This window comes from Coccinella septempunctata, chromosome 8, assembly GCF_907165205.1.
Source record: "Coccinella septempunctata chromosome 8, icCocSept1.1, whole genome shotgun sequence".
NCBI classification, from domain to species: Eukaryota; Metazoa; Arthropoda; class Insecta; order Coleoptera; family Coccinellidae; genus Coccinella; species Coccinella septempunctata.
In genome coordinates this window covers 31,242,716-31,259,812 of record NC_058196.1, presented here as the reverse complement: position 1 = coordinate 31,259,812, position 17,097 = coordinate 31,242,716, and the positions used below count along the sequence as shown (strand labels likewise).

General features: G+C 36.0%; 3 protein-coding genes and 5 non-coding genes across 12 annotated transcripts; 6 read left to right on the top strand and 2 right to left on the bottom strand.

Annotated features, from left to right (window-relative positions):
• Positions 1-25: 25 nt before the first annotated feature.
• LOC123318766 lies at positions 26-3,272 on the bottom strand. Its single transcript, XM_044905501.1, has 2 exons — positions 2,608-3,272; positions 26-876 (listed from the first exon to the last, which is right to left on the bottom strand). Exons 1-2 carry the CDS (start codon positions 2,735-2,737, stop codon positions 137-139), a joined length of 870 nt encoding a protein of 289 aa, XP_044761436.1. The 5' UTR covers positions 2,738-3,272; the 3' UTR covers positions 26-136.
• On the top strand, positions 2,769-4,942 carry LOC123318411 (phosphatidylinositol 4-phosphate 3-kinase C2 domain-containing subunit alpha-like). Its single transcript, XM_044905024.1, has 4 exons — positions 2,769-2,814; positions 3,045-3,272; positions 3,427-3,668; positions 4,766-4,942. The coding sequence occupies exons 1-4, from the start codon at positions 2,769-2,771 to the stop codon at positions 4,940-4,942; spliced, it is 693 nt and encodes a 230-aa protein (XP_044760959.1).
• An 843-nt stretch (positions 4,943-5,785) lies between these two features.
• On the bottom strand, positions 5,786-16,434 carry LOC123318729 (elongation of very long chain fatty acids protein 4-like). 5 transcript variants are annotated; one of them, XM_044905451.1, is made up of 8 exons: positions 16,405-16,434; positions 7,519-7,633; positions 7,181-7,368; positions 7,008-7,088; positions 6,773-6,944; positions 6,407-6,534; positions 6,067-6,216; positions 5,786-6,003 (listed from the first exon to the last, which is right to left on the bottom strand). In XM_044905451.1, the coding sequence occupies exons 1-8, from the start codon at positions 16,417-16,419 to the stop codon at positions 5,896-5,898; spliced, it is 957 nt and encodes a 318-aa protein (XP_044761386.1). In that variant the 5' UTR covers positions 16,420-16,434; the 3' UTR covers positions 5,786-5,895. The 5 variants fall into 5 exon arrangements, with proteins under 5 accessions (XP_044761386.1, XP_044761385.1, XP_044761389.1 ...); XM_044905450.1 differs by lacking the exon at positions 16,405-16,434 and adding an exon at positions 13,961-14,091; XM_044905454.1 differs by lacking the exon at positions 16,405-16,434 and adding an exon at positions 12,973-13,103.
• Trnak-uuu lies at positions 9,770-9,842 on the top strand. The gene has a single exon. It is a non-coding gene; the product is annotated as a tRNA-Lys (tRNA).
• On the top strand, positions 9,943-10,015 carry Trnak-uuu. Its single transcript has one exon. It is a non-coding gene; the product is annotated as a tRNA-Lys (tRNA).
• Trnak-uuu lies at positions 10,116-10,188 on the top strand. Its single transcript has one exon. It is a non-coding gene; the product is annotated as a tRNA-Lys (tRNA).
• On the top strand, positions 10,832-10,904 carry Trnak-uuu. The gene has a single exon. It is a non-coding gene; the product is annotated as a tRNA-Lys (tRNA).
• Positions 11,005-11,077, top strand: Trnak-uuu. The gene has a single exon. It is a non-coding gene; the product is annotated as a tRNA-Lys (tRNA).
• Positions 16,435-17,097: the final 663 nt, after the last annotated feature.

The following is a 17,097-nucleotide window of genomic DNA, read 5'->3' as shown; positions in this document are numbered from 1 at the left end:
GTTCACAGATGTTAAACACGATGTCTTTAATTTATATTCAACATTTTATTGTTCGATTTCTCCAAATATCATTTCTTTTTCAGACGCTTAATATCACAACAATCTAGCTAGTGTTGAATCACTTTCGTCTTTGGGTTCAACACTCGTGATCGTCTTGGCTTTCAAAAAATATGCTTGCTGCCTCCAGACTGTAATCTCCCGGGTACCCGAGCTTCTTGGTATTCCCGAAAGTGTTCAGTCCGATACTTCTTGCGTATTCTTCATCTTTGGTAGTACCTTGCACCGTAGGATTCAGTTTAGGATGAGTAGATAGTCTGTAGACAGGATTTTCCCTGGTTTCACCTCCCAGTCCTCCGCTTTGATGAATTGGTTCCTCGTACTCGTGGTCGCTCTCTGTGAAGTGTACAGTGGGGCTCTTGTGGACCACGTACTTATCCGAAGACTCGTCCTCCCTCTGTTCGAAATAGTAGATGTCTTCCTCGCCGAGTTCATCGTCGATGGGCTCGTACTGCTCGTATGTTACTTCCTCGTTGAAGTTCGTTTTCGCATAATTATCCTCGTTATACAGTTCGCTTTCCACTCTTTCGTTTTTATTCTTCAGTATACCTTTATCCTTTTTCTTTGTCGCCGAATTTGTTGTTTCGACTTCGGCGGGTATTGGTTGTATTTGTTTATCCGTTTCCGATTTGTTGGGTTTTCCCAGGTCGTTTTCAGAGGGCCACATACCGTTTTTGATAACCTTCTGGTCCGGGTTGGTATCGGATTTTTCTGTTGATGACAGGTTGTTCTCGGATAAGGATTTAACGTGGAGTTTCTTAGATTGCGTGGGGGTGAAAGGTTTTTCCGGTAGATGCCTTGGGTTGGTGTCGAATACATCTGAAAAAATTCGTACCTGTTTTTATAATTTTTTTTTAACAATAGTACCTACGCAAGGTATATTTTTAAATTTTAATGTCGATGAGACACCTTGGGAAATTCCAAACCTACGAGGATATATTGAAACATTCTTAGCCTACTATAGAACCAAAATTTCAATGTCAAAATATTTTATTACTCAACATATTTTCCTCCTAATTGGATACATTTATTACAGCGATGCTGCAACGTCTCTAGATGTTTCAAAAAAAATGTTTCTTCATGCTCTGCAAACCAGACCTCCACAGCTTTTATTAAATCTTCGTTGGAAGAAAATTAACGACCTTTTAAACATTTTTTCAGTTGAGGAAAGAGATGATAGTCAGATGGAGCCAAATCTGGTGAATAAAGGGGGGTGTTCTAGTAATTCAAACCCTAAATCACGAATTTTTTGCATGGCAACATGAGATTTGTGTGTAGGGGCGTTGACCTTAAAAACAAAACACTTTTGGACTGCTTTCCTCGTCTTTTCTCTTTAATTTTTTCCCGTAGAGTGGTCAGTAATATCGAATAGTAATCTCCGGTTATTGTTTTACCCGTATCTTAAAAATCAATCATGATTACTCCATGGCAATCCCAAAAAACTGAAGCAAGAACTTTTCCAGCAGATTTTTGGACACGAAACTTCTTAGGTCTTGGAGAACCAGAGTGTCGCCATTCCATCGATTGTTGCTTCGTTTCTGGATCGTATAAATGTACCCAAGTCTCATCCATAGTAACAATTCGGTTCAAGAAGTCTACATCGTTTTCAAATCGAGCACAGATCGAACGCGATGCTTCTACCCTTGCACGCTTTTGGTCGACATTCAAACATTTGGGGATCCATTTTGCAGCAATTTTTCTCATATCCAAATTGACGTGAACTACATGGTGAACGCGTTCGTATGGAATATTCCGTGCTTCAGATATCCGTTTTAGCCCAATTCGACGCTCTGATAAAATCATGTCATGAACTGCATCGATATTTTCGGAGACTGACACAGAAACTGGCCTTCCCGATCGGTCATCATCTTCAATGGAAAATTCACCTCTTGAAGCTTGCAGTTCAATTTTTCACGGTCGCATACAAAGGACATTGATCACCAAGGGTATTAAGCATATCTTCGTAAATCTGCTTACCTCTTAACCCGTTTGAATACAGCGGTTAATTTATAGTTTATCGCCCCCTCACCGATTTTCAAAATATTACAGCTACTTTCACAATTTCGGTGGACATCTTCTTTCTTTTTATTTATTGCGTAACTCCGGTTTACTTTTTTAACTTCAAACTTCACACTGACACTTCTAATGAGTTATTGTTCGTTGCTATGGTAGTGGTCTAGGCTAACTAGATATCTATCAATACATCCTCGTAGGCTAGAGGTGCTCATGTGTAACTGCACTGCCAGTAGGTACTCATTTGATATGAAGGCAGAGTCTATCCAAAAGTCATTTGAATGTGGAAGCGGTTTAACATCAAGGAACAGATGTATTGACGTTTTAAAATTCACTCAACTGACTTTGGAGAGACCATACAACACAATTATTCAATTTAGCCTAGAATATCCCTAATTTTTTATAATGAATGGCATTTTTATCAGATACTGGAACGGTTAATGATACAACTTATACCTATAATTTCCTGTAGTGATGTGATAACTTTGTGAATGATGATTTTGCTTCGACTACGTATAATTGGCTAATGTCACTTACGTTCTGTCGTGAACTCCGAATAAATCCTATATTTCAAGCACTGTATTTGCGGCTCTCCCTTCTCCTTCCTGGTCTTTCTTTTGGGAACTTTGGGGTTGAACGTGGTTTTGAATCTTTTGAAAATGTTCATATTTGATCGCAGATCGATCGTGACGACCAAAATGATATTTATTATCTATTGGGGATTATCTAATTCCATTATTGTAGGTAACTGATAAACCGGCGTGTTTTATCTCCACTTTTCCATTATCTACCTGGAATTGACGGGTTTCCCATCTATTGTTGCCTCAGTTTCATCAGCAGCGACATTGTTGTGATAGATTACGGATCTCTCATCGGAATTGATGTGAAATTCACTAGAGAATCTCCTGAGATGGAATAAAATTTATCAATGTTACACTAATGTGTTTTTTTTAATTTTTGGGTTATTTTTTGAGGTCATACATCTTTTACCTTTTTTTTATCCAGTTTATCCAGTGGACTTCACGTGGGACGTTCAAACATCAAGCAGGTGGCGGAGAAACGTTTCCACGAGGTTGCTCAGTTCATCAAGTCGTTATTTTTATGTGCCAAGGAGATCGCCCATTCCGAATTGGTCTATACCTTCTTCCATCCGTTGCTGAGGGACCAACAGTTTCAAGAAGATTTTTACAGAAAGACGAAAGGTGGGTCTTTCTAGGAAATGTTGTAAATGATGGATTGTAGTCCACACTTATTCGTTTTATTTTATTTTTATTTTTTCATTTAGTTGTTCTAACATTTTTACGAAGAAGAATCCGTTGAAACTCGGTCGTCACTGTTATTTTCTAATGCTTGTAGATCGAGGGTTAGGTTATAAGAAGGAAAGCGGTAGGTTGAAAGGGCAACTGAAGCTGTCCCTGCAGTTCTCGAAGGGCGTGTTCAGCGTCATGGTTCATCACGTCCGCGGCCTTGCGCTGATGCCCAACGGACAGGAACCTTCCACTTACGTCAAGGTTTATCTACAACCGGACACCACCAAATCTACGAAGAGGAAGACCAAAGTTGTCAAGAGGAATTGCCATCCGAGTTTTATGGAAATGGTAAGATCAACTTTCTAGTCGCGTATCTCTCATGAAAATCATTGTAGATCTAAATGTGACACATTTTCTGAAAGAGCAACTCTTCTAGTTGAAAATCTGAAAATTTTGTCGAGCTTGATGCAGCCGTTCGGTCTTGACGATCACTTAAGTGATTCCATCTTTTTGGAAATTTTTCGATAGTCAATTTTCGAGTGGTTTTTCTCTCAATAAAAGTAACCGTAGATGGAAATGTGATACATATTCTGAAAGAGCAACTATTCTGGTTGGAAATCTGAGAATTTTATCGAGCTCGATGCAGGCGTTTGGTCTTGACGATCACTTAAGTGATTCCATCTTTTTGGAAATTTTTCGACAGTAACCGTTAGAGTAATTTTTCTCTCAATAAAAGTAACCGTAGATGGAAATGTGATACATATTCTGAAAGAGCAACTCTTCTAGTTGAAAATCTGAGAATTTTGTCGAGCTTGATGCAGCCGTTCGGTCTTGACGATCACTTAAGTGATTCCATCTTTTTGGAAATTTTTCGATAGTAACCGTTAGATCAATTTTTTTCTCAATAAAACTAATCGTAGATCTAAATGTGACACATATTCTGAAAGAGCAACTCTTCTAGTTAAAAATCTGGAAATTTTATCGTGCTCGATGCAGGCGTTCGGTCTTGACGATCACTTAAGTGATACCATCTTTTTGGGAATTTTACGTTAGTCCACGTTAGAGTTGTTTTTCTCTTGATAAAAGTGACCGTAAATGAAAATGTGATACATATTCTGAAAGAGCAACTCTTTAAGTTCAAAATCTGAAAATTTTATCGAGCTCGATGCAGCCGTTCGGTCTTGACGATCACTTAAGTGATTCCATCTTTTTGGAAATTTTTCGATAGTAACCGTTAGAGTAATTTTTCTCTCAATAAAACTAATCGTAGATGGAAATGTGATACATATTCTGAAAGAGCAACTCTTCTAGTTAAAAATCTGAAAATTGTATCGTGCTCGAAGCAGGCGTTAGGTCTTGACTATCACTTAAGTGATTCCATTTTTTGGAAATTTTTCGAAATTCGACCATTGTCTTCCAATTAATTTATGATCTTCATCCGAAAGCTTGAATACCGAATGACCTTGGACACGGTGAAACAGAGATTTTTGAGAGCAACAATCTGGAACTACGACGCCCTCCAGGAAAATGAATTTTTAGGAGGCGTGGAGCTGGAACTCGGCCTTCTGGATCTGACGACCGAAACTACCGAGTGGTATCCACTCGTCAACATCAGTCGGTAACGTATTATGCCTCGAGTCTACTACCCCTAGCGTGCACAATTAAATCGTAAAAACTATTTTCAATTAACGGTTCTAACCTAAATAAATTCACAAAATCGAAGTGAACGGAATTCAGACATACTGTATATTTTCATATCTGAAATTTGTATGTGTTATAGACGTGAATCATTCTTGTAACTATAATTAATCAATGCATTTGTAACGGACATTCCAGATTTCAAATATTTTTTTAAGTATCAAATTCAACGTTTTTAGTACTCAGGTGGAGAGTGAGCAAAATTTTTTTATTATTATTATCTCTTGGCTGTGTGGATGAGGGTAACGTAACAAAAACGTATATTTTCGCATATCTGCAACTTTTTATACACGATTGATCATGACTCATGGCTTTAAAAACTAATAGTGTCTTTTATCGTAGTCTTTTTGGTACTATTGTACCAAGAGAATCCAGCTTCCCTTTTATCTTGTGGCAAATAGAGTGAATATATTGAAATATTTTATATGGAATCTTTTTTATAATTATTGTAATGCCAAAGTGGAATATGTTGTGAATGATTTGAACCCTGATAGTGCCTTTTGTGTTCTGTCTCGTATTATTCATGTATACCTTTCCATAAATTTATTGTAGATGTCGGTGATTAATTATTTAATTTACTTCTCATACTGTCAATATTTTTTCTTTGTTGATTATAAATTGAATTTATAGCTCTTGTAACATTATATATGAGATTTTTGATTTGAAATAAACATTTTCAATTTCTAAATCGATTTCTTCACTTCAAACCACTCACCGGAAGAACAAAGGGATACTTTGAGAAAAAATGGAAACAATTCAAATTTTTATGTAATTTTTTAATCAATACTAAAAAAAGTACCTTCATATGTATAACTAGGGTCTTTCCGAAAATAGAAAAGTTCTTAATACTAAGATAACACATCTTAATAACAAAATATCAGTCATCTTTTGAGCGCAAGGAATTATTGCAACCGTTTCGTGCCTTCTCCTGGTAAGTATTTCCTTGTCCACATCCGACGTCCATTCCGAAGAAGACCTGATTTCCCTGTTGAAAATGAGATAGGTAAGAATCAAATTATTTATTCAAGGATAGTTATCCAAAACTTACTTTTTCTAAGTAGGCCTTGACGTAGAAGTTTCCAAACAAGACGATGAAAGAGAGCATGTAAAATATGAGAGTGTAGTGCATCCACAACGGAAATTCACAACCGGTCCTTATTCCATTGACTCCTAATATTAAGGCAGTGGTGAATTGAATCTGAAACAAGAACGCATCAATGACGATGGGTAGTTCAAATGCGAGTTAGATGCAGTTGGCGGTAGTCACGGCTATCAATAGTTCTTATAAGTGGTAGTTCGAATGGATTATTTTAATGAAACATCTTTCTCTAAATTTCGAATATTCGCTGTTAACAATTAACTAAACGTCATTTTAATGTTCCCCTTACCATTTGAAGGATAGTCAGGTATTTTTTCCACCAGAGATATCTGCTGATAGCGGGTCCTAGTGCTGCTAAACCGTAGTAAGAATACATCAGAACATGGATTCCAGAATTGACCATAGCAGGGAGAAAAGCTGAAAAATGATTGAAAAATGAAAATTTATAATAGTCACTTGAGTAAAATGAAAATATACCATATTGATATGTCGAATCAACATTAAAAATTGACAAAAAATGATTCTGATTCGAATCTAGAGATTCATTCAACACAATAGTGGAACTAACGTTTAATCACACGTTTTGCTCTACGAGTCTTCTGAACTACTACAACAAAGATTTACTCTTGTGTTGGTAATGGCGTTTTTCACTTACATGATCCACTAGGCACCCATTTAATTCCTATCCACCAGAGGAAGAACATCGTCGAATGATGGTAGACATGGAGGAAGGTCAACTGCTGATCTTTCTTTCGTAAAATGAAGAAGATGGTATCGCAAAACTCTAACAGCTTGGAGAAATAATACCACCAAACTGCGTCCGTTATCTGCGGTCCAGAAATAAGCTTGTTAATATCACCCTCAAAACTCAATACTGTTGTTTTTCTCACCTGTAATTCATCCGGGTGGAATCTTTGTCTGCATGGCTCGCAAATGTAGCTGTAACGTAGTCTAGTGGAAGCAATCAGTAACTGAAAAAAAAAGTTTCAAAATCATATTGTTCGTGGACCTTATTTTAGTTTGGAAAGGGAACTGATTGACATTTTTTAGAGTTTCCACTTACCTTAGCGGCTATGTAGGCATTCAGGGCGGCCATGCAAAAGTTGTAGGGAAGTAGCAGCCAGTTCAGTTTGAAAGGGGGTCGGTTTTTCATATACCTAGGTCCGGCCCATACAATTAAGAGATATATGGCAATGTAGGTGAGCATAGGAACTGGGGAGTCTACCAAGGGCCATCCTTTCGTCCTCTCATCTGAAAAAAAAATTCGATTTTCTATGGTTCTAACCTAAAAAGTCATTCCAAGATGGAGGAGAGTTTCAAATTCTACAACTGAATGGAATTTAACAATTATTAACTGATTTGGGGCTATTAGGGCAATGGATGGAAGTTATTTAGACTTACCCGCTAACGATAATGTCCAAAGGTAGAAATCGTACACGTTTCCAACATAATGTTTGGCGGTTTCCAAGAAAAGATCGACGAAAGACATTTTCCAAGCGTTTTGCCTCCACAAAACCTGAAAAGAATTGAAATAATAAGTGATATACGTTTCACCACATCAGATATCGCTTTCAGACTTTCAGAAAGTATTGATTATGCATGTGAAACACTTTACGAAAAACTTCAAAAAGAAAAAGCCCGATTCTCTAACTTTAAATCAGTTTATCGAAGAATTTTTTGTTATAAAAATATATCTCAAATTCGGGACACTTTCTGACTTCAAAAAGAGCCCAATTTAAGATACAAAGATACTAGCACTGTTTTTGATCATCGATATTAAAACTAAAACATAAAGTTCACCTAGTCTAATGAGTGGATTGAAAGAGATATCTACTCATTTGATTTTATAGGAATGCAATAACTTTGTTCGGAGTTATTCAATATTTGTTATTGTTTTCGAATTCGATGACATTGTTCCAACGCTGTATGAAATAAATAAGGCAAGAAAGAGCAGTGTCAAGGTAGAAAATCCTTGAAGGTAGGCGCCCAAGACATGGATGTTTAATCGCAATTTTCTGAATACTCTCACGATCATTATTTGACTCGAGAATATCAAAAAAAACAACATTACTTCGTTATATATCACTTTCTTCTATATACATGCTGAACAGTGATTCTAATTTCGTATTATGCACGATGTTTTCAAATATGTGATAGTTTCAAGTCACTAAAAAAAAATTCGAACTTACCAAATTATCTAAAGACACTTCCAAGCCTTCAAAGGCTTGGTAAATTGCGGAAACGAACTGGCTCTAGAGAGATGTTGTGATCTGTTTAAATAAAAGCCAGGTAGACAATTCTATTTCGATTACCGAAGATTCATTTGGCAAATTTAACGATAATGTGATAACAATTTCGCATTTTTCCCTTTAGAAACTCTTAATTGGATTCGATGAATTTCACTTAACGAAGATAGCGCAGGTGAACAGGAAGTATTCCATATTATAATTCGATTATATGGTGGCATTCCGAAAAAAAATCGGTTTCTTCAAACCTCTTAGAAGGAATTTCAGTAAAAGAACTCAAGTTCATCCTAATCGAAGAGAAATAGGCTTGCAACAGATTCAGCGTGTTAGGAAACCCATATTTTCATACCGAACTTTTAGATATTTGACACAATTTACGTGAAAATATTACTTTTGTTCTCTATATACCCTTTTTATTAATGTACTGATAACAGTATAACAGATGTTATACATTTATACTACATTTTTTAATTAAAAGAGCTGCAACCTGAATCGGTTATACATTTGCAGATGGTTTTTATGGGATGAGAATATGCTGAGAAGTATTGGGATTCCCAGGCACCGGTCTTTCTGTAGTTTTATTGGTGCTTTATTGCACATTTGAATGTTTCCACCCTACGGTTCGAAGTGAAGAATTTTGAGATTATCCCTATTCTTCACTACCCGGCAATAAAACTGCCAAACGATGGATATGGACGTCCCATACCATCTGCAAATGAACACCCACCCAGGTTCGAATTTTTTCACTTGCCAGTTCGAAAATTTAGTGAATGCTCAACTTACTGTCACTGTTCTCGTTAAATATTAAGAAAGTGATAGAAAACATAGTAATTTTTTCCATATTTCCTTCTTAGAGGAAGTGTTGAAGTTGAATTGTCCTTTGAAGATACCTCAGGTAACAAATTTGAGATTAGGTTGTTGACTAAGACTCTCAGCACGACTTTCAATCACATATAACACGAATATTTGAATTGTGCACTTTGAGATCATTCCACTCATGCTTTTTGGTTTTATTTTTCCTCAAAATAATTAACTATAGGTACCTATAAGAATTAAATTATTTTGAATTATTTTAAATCTTGGTAGAACTGAGTTACAGATAAGAGCAATATGATGTGGATATAAATTAGTAGCAATTGTCATGGAATTGAATAATTGTAACTGCAATTTTTGTAACAACATTAGCATTTATCAGTTTTGTAAAAACTTATTTCAGCAGTTGAAATGGATACAATCGTTCAGATAACATTTTTAAAATCAATTGTTGATATTTATAGGGTCCAGGGTTCAAGTCCCTACTCGTACGACACTTTTTGATAATTATATGTAGAGGTATATGTTGTATTTTCAGTCAAGGATATGTAAGTTTCCCTCAGATAACTAATTTGAGCTTAAGTCACTATCGAGCCCGGGTAGCTCAGTCGGTAGAGCATTGGACTTTTAATCCAAGGGTCCAGGGTTCAAGTCCCTGCTCGGGCGACACTTTTTGATAATTATATGTAGAGGTATATGTTGTATTTTCAGTTAAGAATATGTTAGTTACCCACAGGTAACATATTTGAGCTTGAGTCACTATCGAGCCCGGGTAGCTCAGTCGGTAGAGCATTGGACTTTTAATCCAAGGGTCCAGGGTTCAAGTCCCTGCTCGGGCGACACTTTTTGATGACTATATGTAGAAGTATATGTTGTATTTTCAGTTAAAGATATGTTAGTTACCCCCACAAAACATATTTGAGCTTAAGTCACTATCAAGCCCGGGTAGCTCAGTCGGTAGAGCATTGGACTTTTAATCCAAGGGTCCAGGGTTCAAGTCCCTGCTCGGGCGACACTTTTTGATGACTATATGTAGAGGTATATGTTGTATTTTCAGTCAAAGATATGTTAGTTACCCCAGATAACAAATTTGAGGTTAAGTCACTATCGAGCCCGGGTAGCTCAGTCGGTAGAGCATTGGACTTTTAATCCTTGATTAATTGATTAATTCCTTGAACCCAGTTGTACATAATTTTATATCCCATACCCATTTGTATATAGTCTTACATCCCATACCCAATTGTACATAGTTTAATTTATTCAGAATTATTTCGAACAGGTTTTTTTATTTTTATTTTTCCTGTAACAATTAAATTGTGACTTTATCAACCTTATGATACCATAAAAAAAGAAATATCACTAATTGTCAATAGAATTAGTTCACATATTTAATGAATTGTAGTAGATACATAAAGTAGGAACTACTGTTGTAAAAATGAATTGCTAGAATTGAATATCACAAATTGTACACATGAACATTCAATAAACTATTTTTGACTTTGACTTGACTGGACTTTTAATCCAAGGGTCCAGGGTTCAAGTCCCTGCTCGGGCGACACTTTTTGATGATTATATGTAGAGGTATATGTTGTATTTTCAGTCAAGAATATGTTAATTACCTCCAGATAACATATTTGAGCTTAAGTCAGTATCGAGCCCGGGTAGCTCAGTCGGTAGAGCATTGGACTTTTAATCCAAGGGTCCAGGGTTCAAGTCCCTGCTCGGGCGACACTTTTTGATAATTATATGTAGAAGTATATGTTGTATTTTCAGTCAAGGATATGTAAGTTAACCCCAGATAACATATTTGAGCTTAAGTCACTATCGAGCCCGGGTAGCTCAGTCGGTAGAGCATTGGACTTTTAATCCAAGGGTCCAGGGTTCAAGTCCCTGCTCGGGCGGAACTATTTTTTGTTTGATGGTATATCTAGAAGAATATGTTGTAATACATCATCACTTCAGTATCACTGTATCACAATCAGTAATCTAAATATTGAGTGCAGTTTTCGTATTTCGATTACATTGTTATATTTGCGGAAAAATTTCCATTACTATGTATTGATGCTACAACATTTAGAATCCATATATTAGTAAAATACCTACCATTTCCAGTTCATTTGAAATGTTATATAGAAGTTTTCCTCAACTCAAACAGGTATTTTTAATAATGAAAAATTATTTTGATGGAATTCAATATGGACTGTATTGATTTTCCATCTATTCGAAAAAATCCTGTACATTTTAAGATCGATATCAAAGAATTCATATTTCATACACACCAAGAAACAGATCAACGTACCATCAATATAGTCACTAGACCTTCAGGGTAGTCCTCATCACAAGAAAATGATAATGCTCACACATTAACTGTAAAAACTAATTTCCTAGAAGCAATTTTTGGAACATTCTGTTATCAACTGAATTACCATTATCGCTAATCTATCGAAATGGTATTTTCGCTAAGTTGCAATTTTAATGTGTACAAAGTTAGTTTATATTATGATTTATTACAACTAATTAGTATTTGGACTGATGGTAGAATTGGTACCTTCAAATTTACTCCTTGTGTCAGATTAAATGACGAATGGATGTGATATCATTGGTTTCATTGCATATATCGACTATACAGGGTGAGAGAAAAATTGATGGGTCTAAATGATTTTAATAAGGTAAAGGTATAAGTTATTTTTTTCACAATAAATTAGACAATGCAAGATGACAATTTTTTTTCAGTAAATCTCTCGTTTTTTATTATAAACTATTATTCCTTATTTTCTTCCTGAGTCTATTATAACATTACAAGGTTTAATTTGTTTTTCTGCAACCTCATTTTTCCATTTCGGTCTCCATTAACCTATGGCACACGAAAGGATGTAAGTATTTGCGAGTCATACTTTCTTGAAGACATATCTTCTTATTCTTAACAATAGATTCATTGTTAGTCCCTAGCGGTATCAAGTTCTATTGCCCTAGGAAGATAGATATTTATTTAATGATTGATTGAAGAATTGAGGTGTGCCTGAGATTTTTTATTCAGGTGCTAATTCTGAGTTCATTCGAGTAATTAACACCTTGCTTAAAGTTTTTTGCAATATTTGAACATTCAATTTATTCAAGGAATAATATTCGATGCAAGATGATTTTGATTTTAACAGTAGATTCTTGAGGTCAAAAGAAACAATTGGTATGTGTAAATGGTAAAGGAAAAAAGTGTTTCTTTTGACCTCAAGAATCTACTGTTGAATTATTTATACCAGTCAAAGACTCAACCTGTATATTCAGTGAGTAGGTACATTACCACCGCTTGTCTGATTGTGAAACTGAAATCATCTAATGTCCATAAATTGAATTGATTCATGAACTTGCCGCTGGCAAATTTGAGCGACACCATCAATAAAGCTACGGTCATCAAATTGAAATACCTCTGTTAATTCACGCATAGTGAATTTAGTTTCAGTAGATTCTGCCATTGATTGCTACTATACAAGAAAAGATGAAAATGGTAATATTAACACAATACAATGGTTCATAATTATTTTTTTTTTGGGCAGAAGGTTTTATTAGGAGTTAAGCTTTTGTGAATACATCGAGAGCATCTAAATCAGTAAATCGAAGACATCAACAACTTGTTCACAATACAAGTAGATGGTTTTTTTAATGTTTTTCAATAGCTCTGAAACCACTCATCGGATTTTGCCCAGTAGCTCACTCAACATCAGGCACACTCAGACCCTCAACCTTACCTAAAAATGTCACCTCTTTTCCCCTCAATAAGCAAAAAATCTCAACCACCCACCTTCTTAGCAGCTGAGCAAATATCTAAGGATGAATGGTCCGACTTCTGTTCTTTCCATCGGTAAGTCACTATTATTTTCGCACCCGTTTATAAGCCCGAGACTGCGTTAAATAGTAACATGTGTGGCTGTTGTCGCGTTAAAACACCGCAAACGAATGAACTGATGGAAAGCAAGTCCACTAGTAAAAAGGCGTTAAGAAGACCACGTTGTTTAGCACCAAGTAGGACGATCAATCCGGGGAGACCAACCAGTTGCAGATCTGTCGGTTTCTTTAATCCTGAACACCGTTTTTCTTACAGATTAGTAGTAAGAATCGCTAAGGTAATTTCCCTTTTCAACGCGCCAAAGGCACAGTTGTATAATTGCCAATGATATGCTGGAGCCGAAAGGAAATAGATAAAAAATGTAACAGTGACATATCCAGTGAGCTGTTAAATACACTGCTCAATAATTAAAAGGCATCACTGAACTTCCACCAATTTATTCCAGGAAAGGTTGTTTATTTTGATCAGATATTAGAGTATATATTTAGTTCATATTCTTTTCGTCGTAAAAGAATGAAGAGTTTCTTGGTAAAAATTGAAAATCGGAGTAATCCAGATTTGAACAACAGAGAAAAAATTTAATGAAGAGAAAATTGTCTTGGTAAAGCTAGTGTATATAGTTGGTCCCATTATACCCTTCAAGTCTTACGTTTGAAGACAATTTATGAGCTTTTGGGACCACCTGGTCCAAATATACAATACTGTTAGTTGTTCTAGGTACGACAGGACAGTTGTCAACACATCTCATGTCTGGAGAGCTAGCTGGCCAGTCCATTCTTTCAACAGCATGAGTTTCCAGCGCTTCATTGACCATATCATGATATGCTTGACTGGTCATACTAGCGTTCTGCAAAACAACCAAATTTGTCCGATGTTTCAAACAAGTGTTTCTTTTGACCTCAAGAATATACTGTTAAAATATTTGTACGAGTCAAAGACTCACCCTGTATAGAACCTCCCCTAAAAGCAATTCCTCTTCGACCTCTTTCCCTCCAAACAAAACTGCGTCCCTCGAGGTTAACCCACTAAAATCTAGACACATCCTTAAATGAACACCTGTCAAAAGAATTTGGAAATAAAATAAAAGGCTGCCCTACGATGTTTTTCTGTCAATTGCGTTTGTATGGGAATATCGCCATTTTATGAAATCACATTTTTTCTGAAATTTCTAGACTATAGTCTCATACAGCTTGTCTCTGCAGATTTACTATTAACTAAACGTTTATGTGAAGGCTTAGGCTTAGACATAATTGCTTAGTTTATGTTTAGAAGTGCAATCAAAACGATATAAAATAATTAATGTCCCAATAATACTTCAGAGACAATCTCTTGAATATCATTCATCATTATGAGATTGCAATTGAACGTGTAGTTGCGTAGGTTTAAACAACTCATTAGAATTTCTTTAAATGATCGCAAATCATGTACTTTTACGTTTTATGAACTTATTCGAAACACCATTTATGAATACATCGAATTTCCTGTATCACATCGATATAAATCACAGAATCTGGTCGACAAAATTCCTGATGCCATAACTTTCCTAATTATTGAGCTTATACTGAGAAATACGAATAATTATCGGTAGAATTTATCCCTAAGATTGCCTGATGGGTTCTAATGCCCTCTCTCACAGAACTCCACTAATTACCCTACACTTTTAAGTGATAAATAAATGATAAATGCGTCACGGGGAAAGCCACAAACTATCAAGAACGAGGGAAATGAAGTATAGAGAAAGTGAAGACTAAAAATACATAGTTGTTGAGATATATAAACTTGCAGTTAGATAGCAAGTGTGTCTCTTTGACATACCGTTATTGAGGTTACAGTCAATTCAAATAGTAGGTGAATGAATAATCATCTCAACAAGTACTTCAGGTACTTGTGATGGATTTCCAACCTGGCTAACTGTCTAGTTCACCATCGTAAACAATTAATTGTTGTCGATTGATGGGAAGAGTTAGAATTCGAAACTTATGTTTTCTTCTGATGTGAAGAGCCACCCTTGAACTCAATGAAATAAGGGTTTTCTTCTTCGAATTGGAACTTTCTCTGCTTGACACCCATCACTCGAGTCATCATTTTAATGGTTCTTGCGTGAAAGCTTTCTTCATCCAAATGCGAAAAAGTGCATTTCATATATCGGTATTGGCACACAGTGTATTTGCATTTTACTCAACGTTAAAACGTTTTCTGATGAAGAGGGAGAGGACAGAAGGTTTGTAAGTTTCTGTACACAGGGCGAGTCTTTGACTTGTACAAATATTTTAACAGTAGATTCTTGAGGTCGAAAGAAACACTTTTCCAATACATTTTTTACCGATTCGGCACTGATAAAAAGATATAGCCTTTTTAAATTTTCATACTGAGCTATGCCAACCCCGTAGAAACGAAATTCCCTTCAGAATAACTAACTAAATCTATAAAACTACACATCTGTGGATCTTTTGAACAGAGTTGCAGTCAAAAGTACCCAAATTTCCGAATATCACAGATATTTTTTATTTTTGAACATCAAATTACTCTAAAACGGCGCATTATACGAGAAAATATGAAGAATACATATAAAACGTTCAAATATTCATTATACAGCGTCCAACTTATTTTCAAGAGTTGGGTTCTCTGAATTTTTGGTATTTTCATGGTACGTAATGGTCATAACGAGGACACTGGAAGACGTGGTTGATATCTTGTGTTCGAAACAGATTAATCAAATAAAGAAAAAACGTTTTGTGAGAACTGAAAATAATTTTTTTTTCTGGTTTTTCAACAGCCTGTATCTTCTAAACCGAGCCGATTCGGAAAAAATGATAAAGGAAAAAAGTGTTTCTTTTGACCTCAAGAATCTACTGTTAAAATATTTGTACGAGTCAAAAACTCCTATTTTATTTCGAGACAACCTTTGGTATAGTACAACAATAAGTCAATTGATGCTGAGACAATTTGAAGCTGTAATGTTGTAATAATGCCTCGCACTCACGATGTGTTGTGTTAGAAAGCTTCTCTGATGGAAAACAGGTTAATATAGAGCACGATTCAAATTTGCATCCATACAAGATGATTCTAAATACCTACATCGACATGAAATTGAATGCATACTCACAATATAGGATGAAGAGAACAGATATGGTTGATTTTTGAGCGATTTTTCTCACAAATGTTATTTTCGAATTTTGAACCGGAATACCTTTCGAACTTTCAATTTATCGACGAAGAGGTGAGGAATAATACCATTATTGACGCAATGACTGAAGTAATAACGTTTTTGGGTTAGAAATGACCTCCTGCAGTTTTTCGAACACCCTGTATACACATAAATCGATTTAATGAGCAGGCACATGTTAAATTCCGACTAACCCTTGCTTATAACCATAAATATCTCACCATCACCGATTCCATACGAGCCAACTAAGACCATGTTTCACCAAACCGACGTCCCTGATTTTTCATTCATGGCACCCCTTTCAGAACCGACAATTTTCCGGACTCCAGAACGCACCGTGACATGACCACCCTTCACCTTGCCATTTCCCGGCAACCTTCCTACTACAGAACTGATTTTCCCTCTGCATTGTGGAGCAGGGGAAAGAGGGAAAGCGAATCGATAACTTAGAGCTGCCCTTGTGTTTCTGCCGGGTATCAAACTTTACCAGATCTTCGATTCGTACGAATATTTTGACAGTAGACTCTTGAGGTCAAAAAAAACACTTTCACTTCACTTCAGCGCTTTCGTACTGAAGGGCCACACAAAAAACAAAAATCCAAATGTATAATTCCGACTTGCTAAGTCAGAATTCTGAGTTACAAGTCGGAATTCTGAGTTACAAGTCGGAATTCTGAGTTACAAGTCGGAATTCTGAGTTACAAGTCGGAATTCTGAGTTACAAGTCGGAATTCTGAGTTACAAGTCGGAATTCTGAGTTACAAGTCGGAATTCTGAGATAAAAGTCGGAATTCCGACTTGCAAGTCGGTATTTTGAGTTACAAGTCGGAATTCTGAGTTAGAAGTCGGAATTCTGAGTTACAAGTCGGAATTCTAAGTTACAAGTCGGAATTCTGAGTTACAAGTCGGAATTC

Excerpts from the sequence above, each read along its gene's own strand:
- LOC123318411 (XM_044905024.1), top strand. The coding sequence starts at position 2,769 with ATGATATTTATTATCTATTGGGGATTATCTAATTCCATTATTGTAG. Across the intron at positions 3,273-3,426 it reads TTTTTACAGAAAGACGAAAG|ATCGAGGGTTAGGTTATAAG; the intron begins GTGGGTCTTTCT and ends TAATGCTTGTAG. Across the intron at positions 3,669-4,765 it reads ATCCGAGTTTTATGGAAATG|CTTGAATACCGAATGACCTT; the intron begins GTAAGATCAACT and ends TTCATCCGAAAG.
- LOC123318729 (XM_044905450.1), bottom strand. The coding sequence starts at position 14,059 with ATGTGTCTAGATTTTAGTGGGTTAACCTCGAGGGACGCAGTTTTGTTT. Across the intron at positions 7,369-7,518 it reads TTGGACATTATCGTTAGCGG|ATGAGAGGACGAAAGGATGG; the intron begins GTAAGTCTAAAT and ends TTTTTTTTTCAG. Across the intron at positions 7,089-7,180 it reads ATGCCTACATAGCCGCTAAG|TTACTGATTGCTTCCACTAG; the intron begins GTAAGTGGAAAC and ends TTTTTTTTTCAG.
- LOC123318766 (XM_044905501.1), bottom strand. The coding sequence starts at position 2,737 with ATGAACATTTTCAAAAGATTCAAAACCACGTTCAACCCCAAAGTTCCC. Across the intron at positions 877-2,607 it reads TTCGGAGTTCACGACAGAAC|ATGTATTCGACACCAACCCA; the intron begins GTAAGTGACATT and ends GAATTTTTTCAG.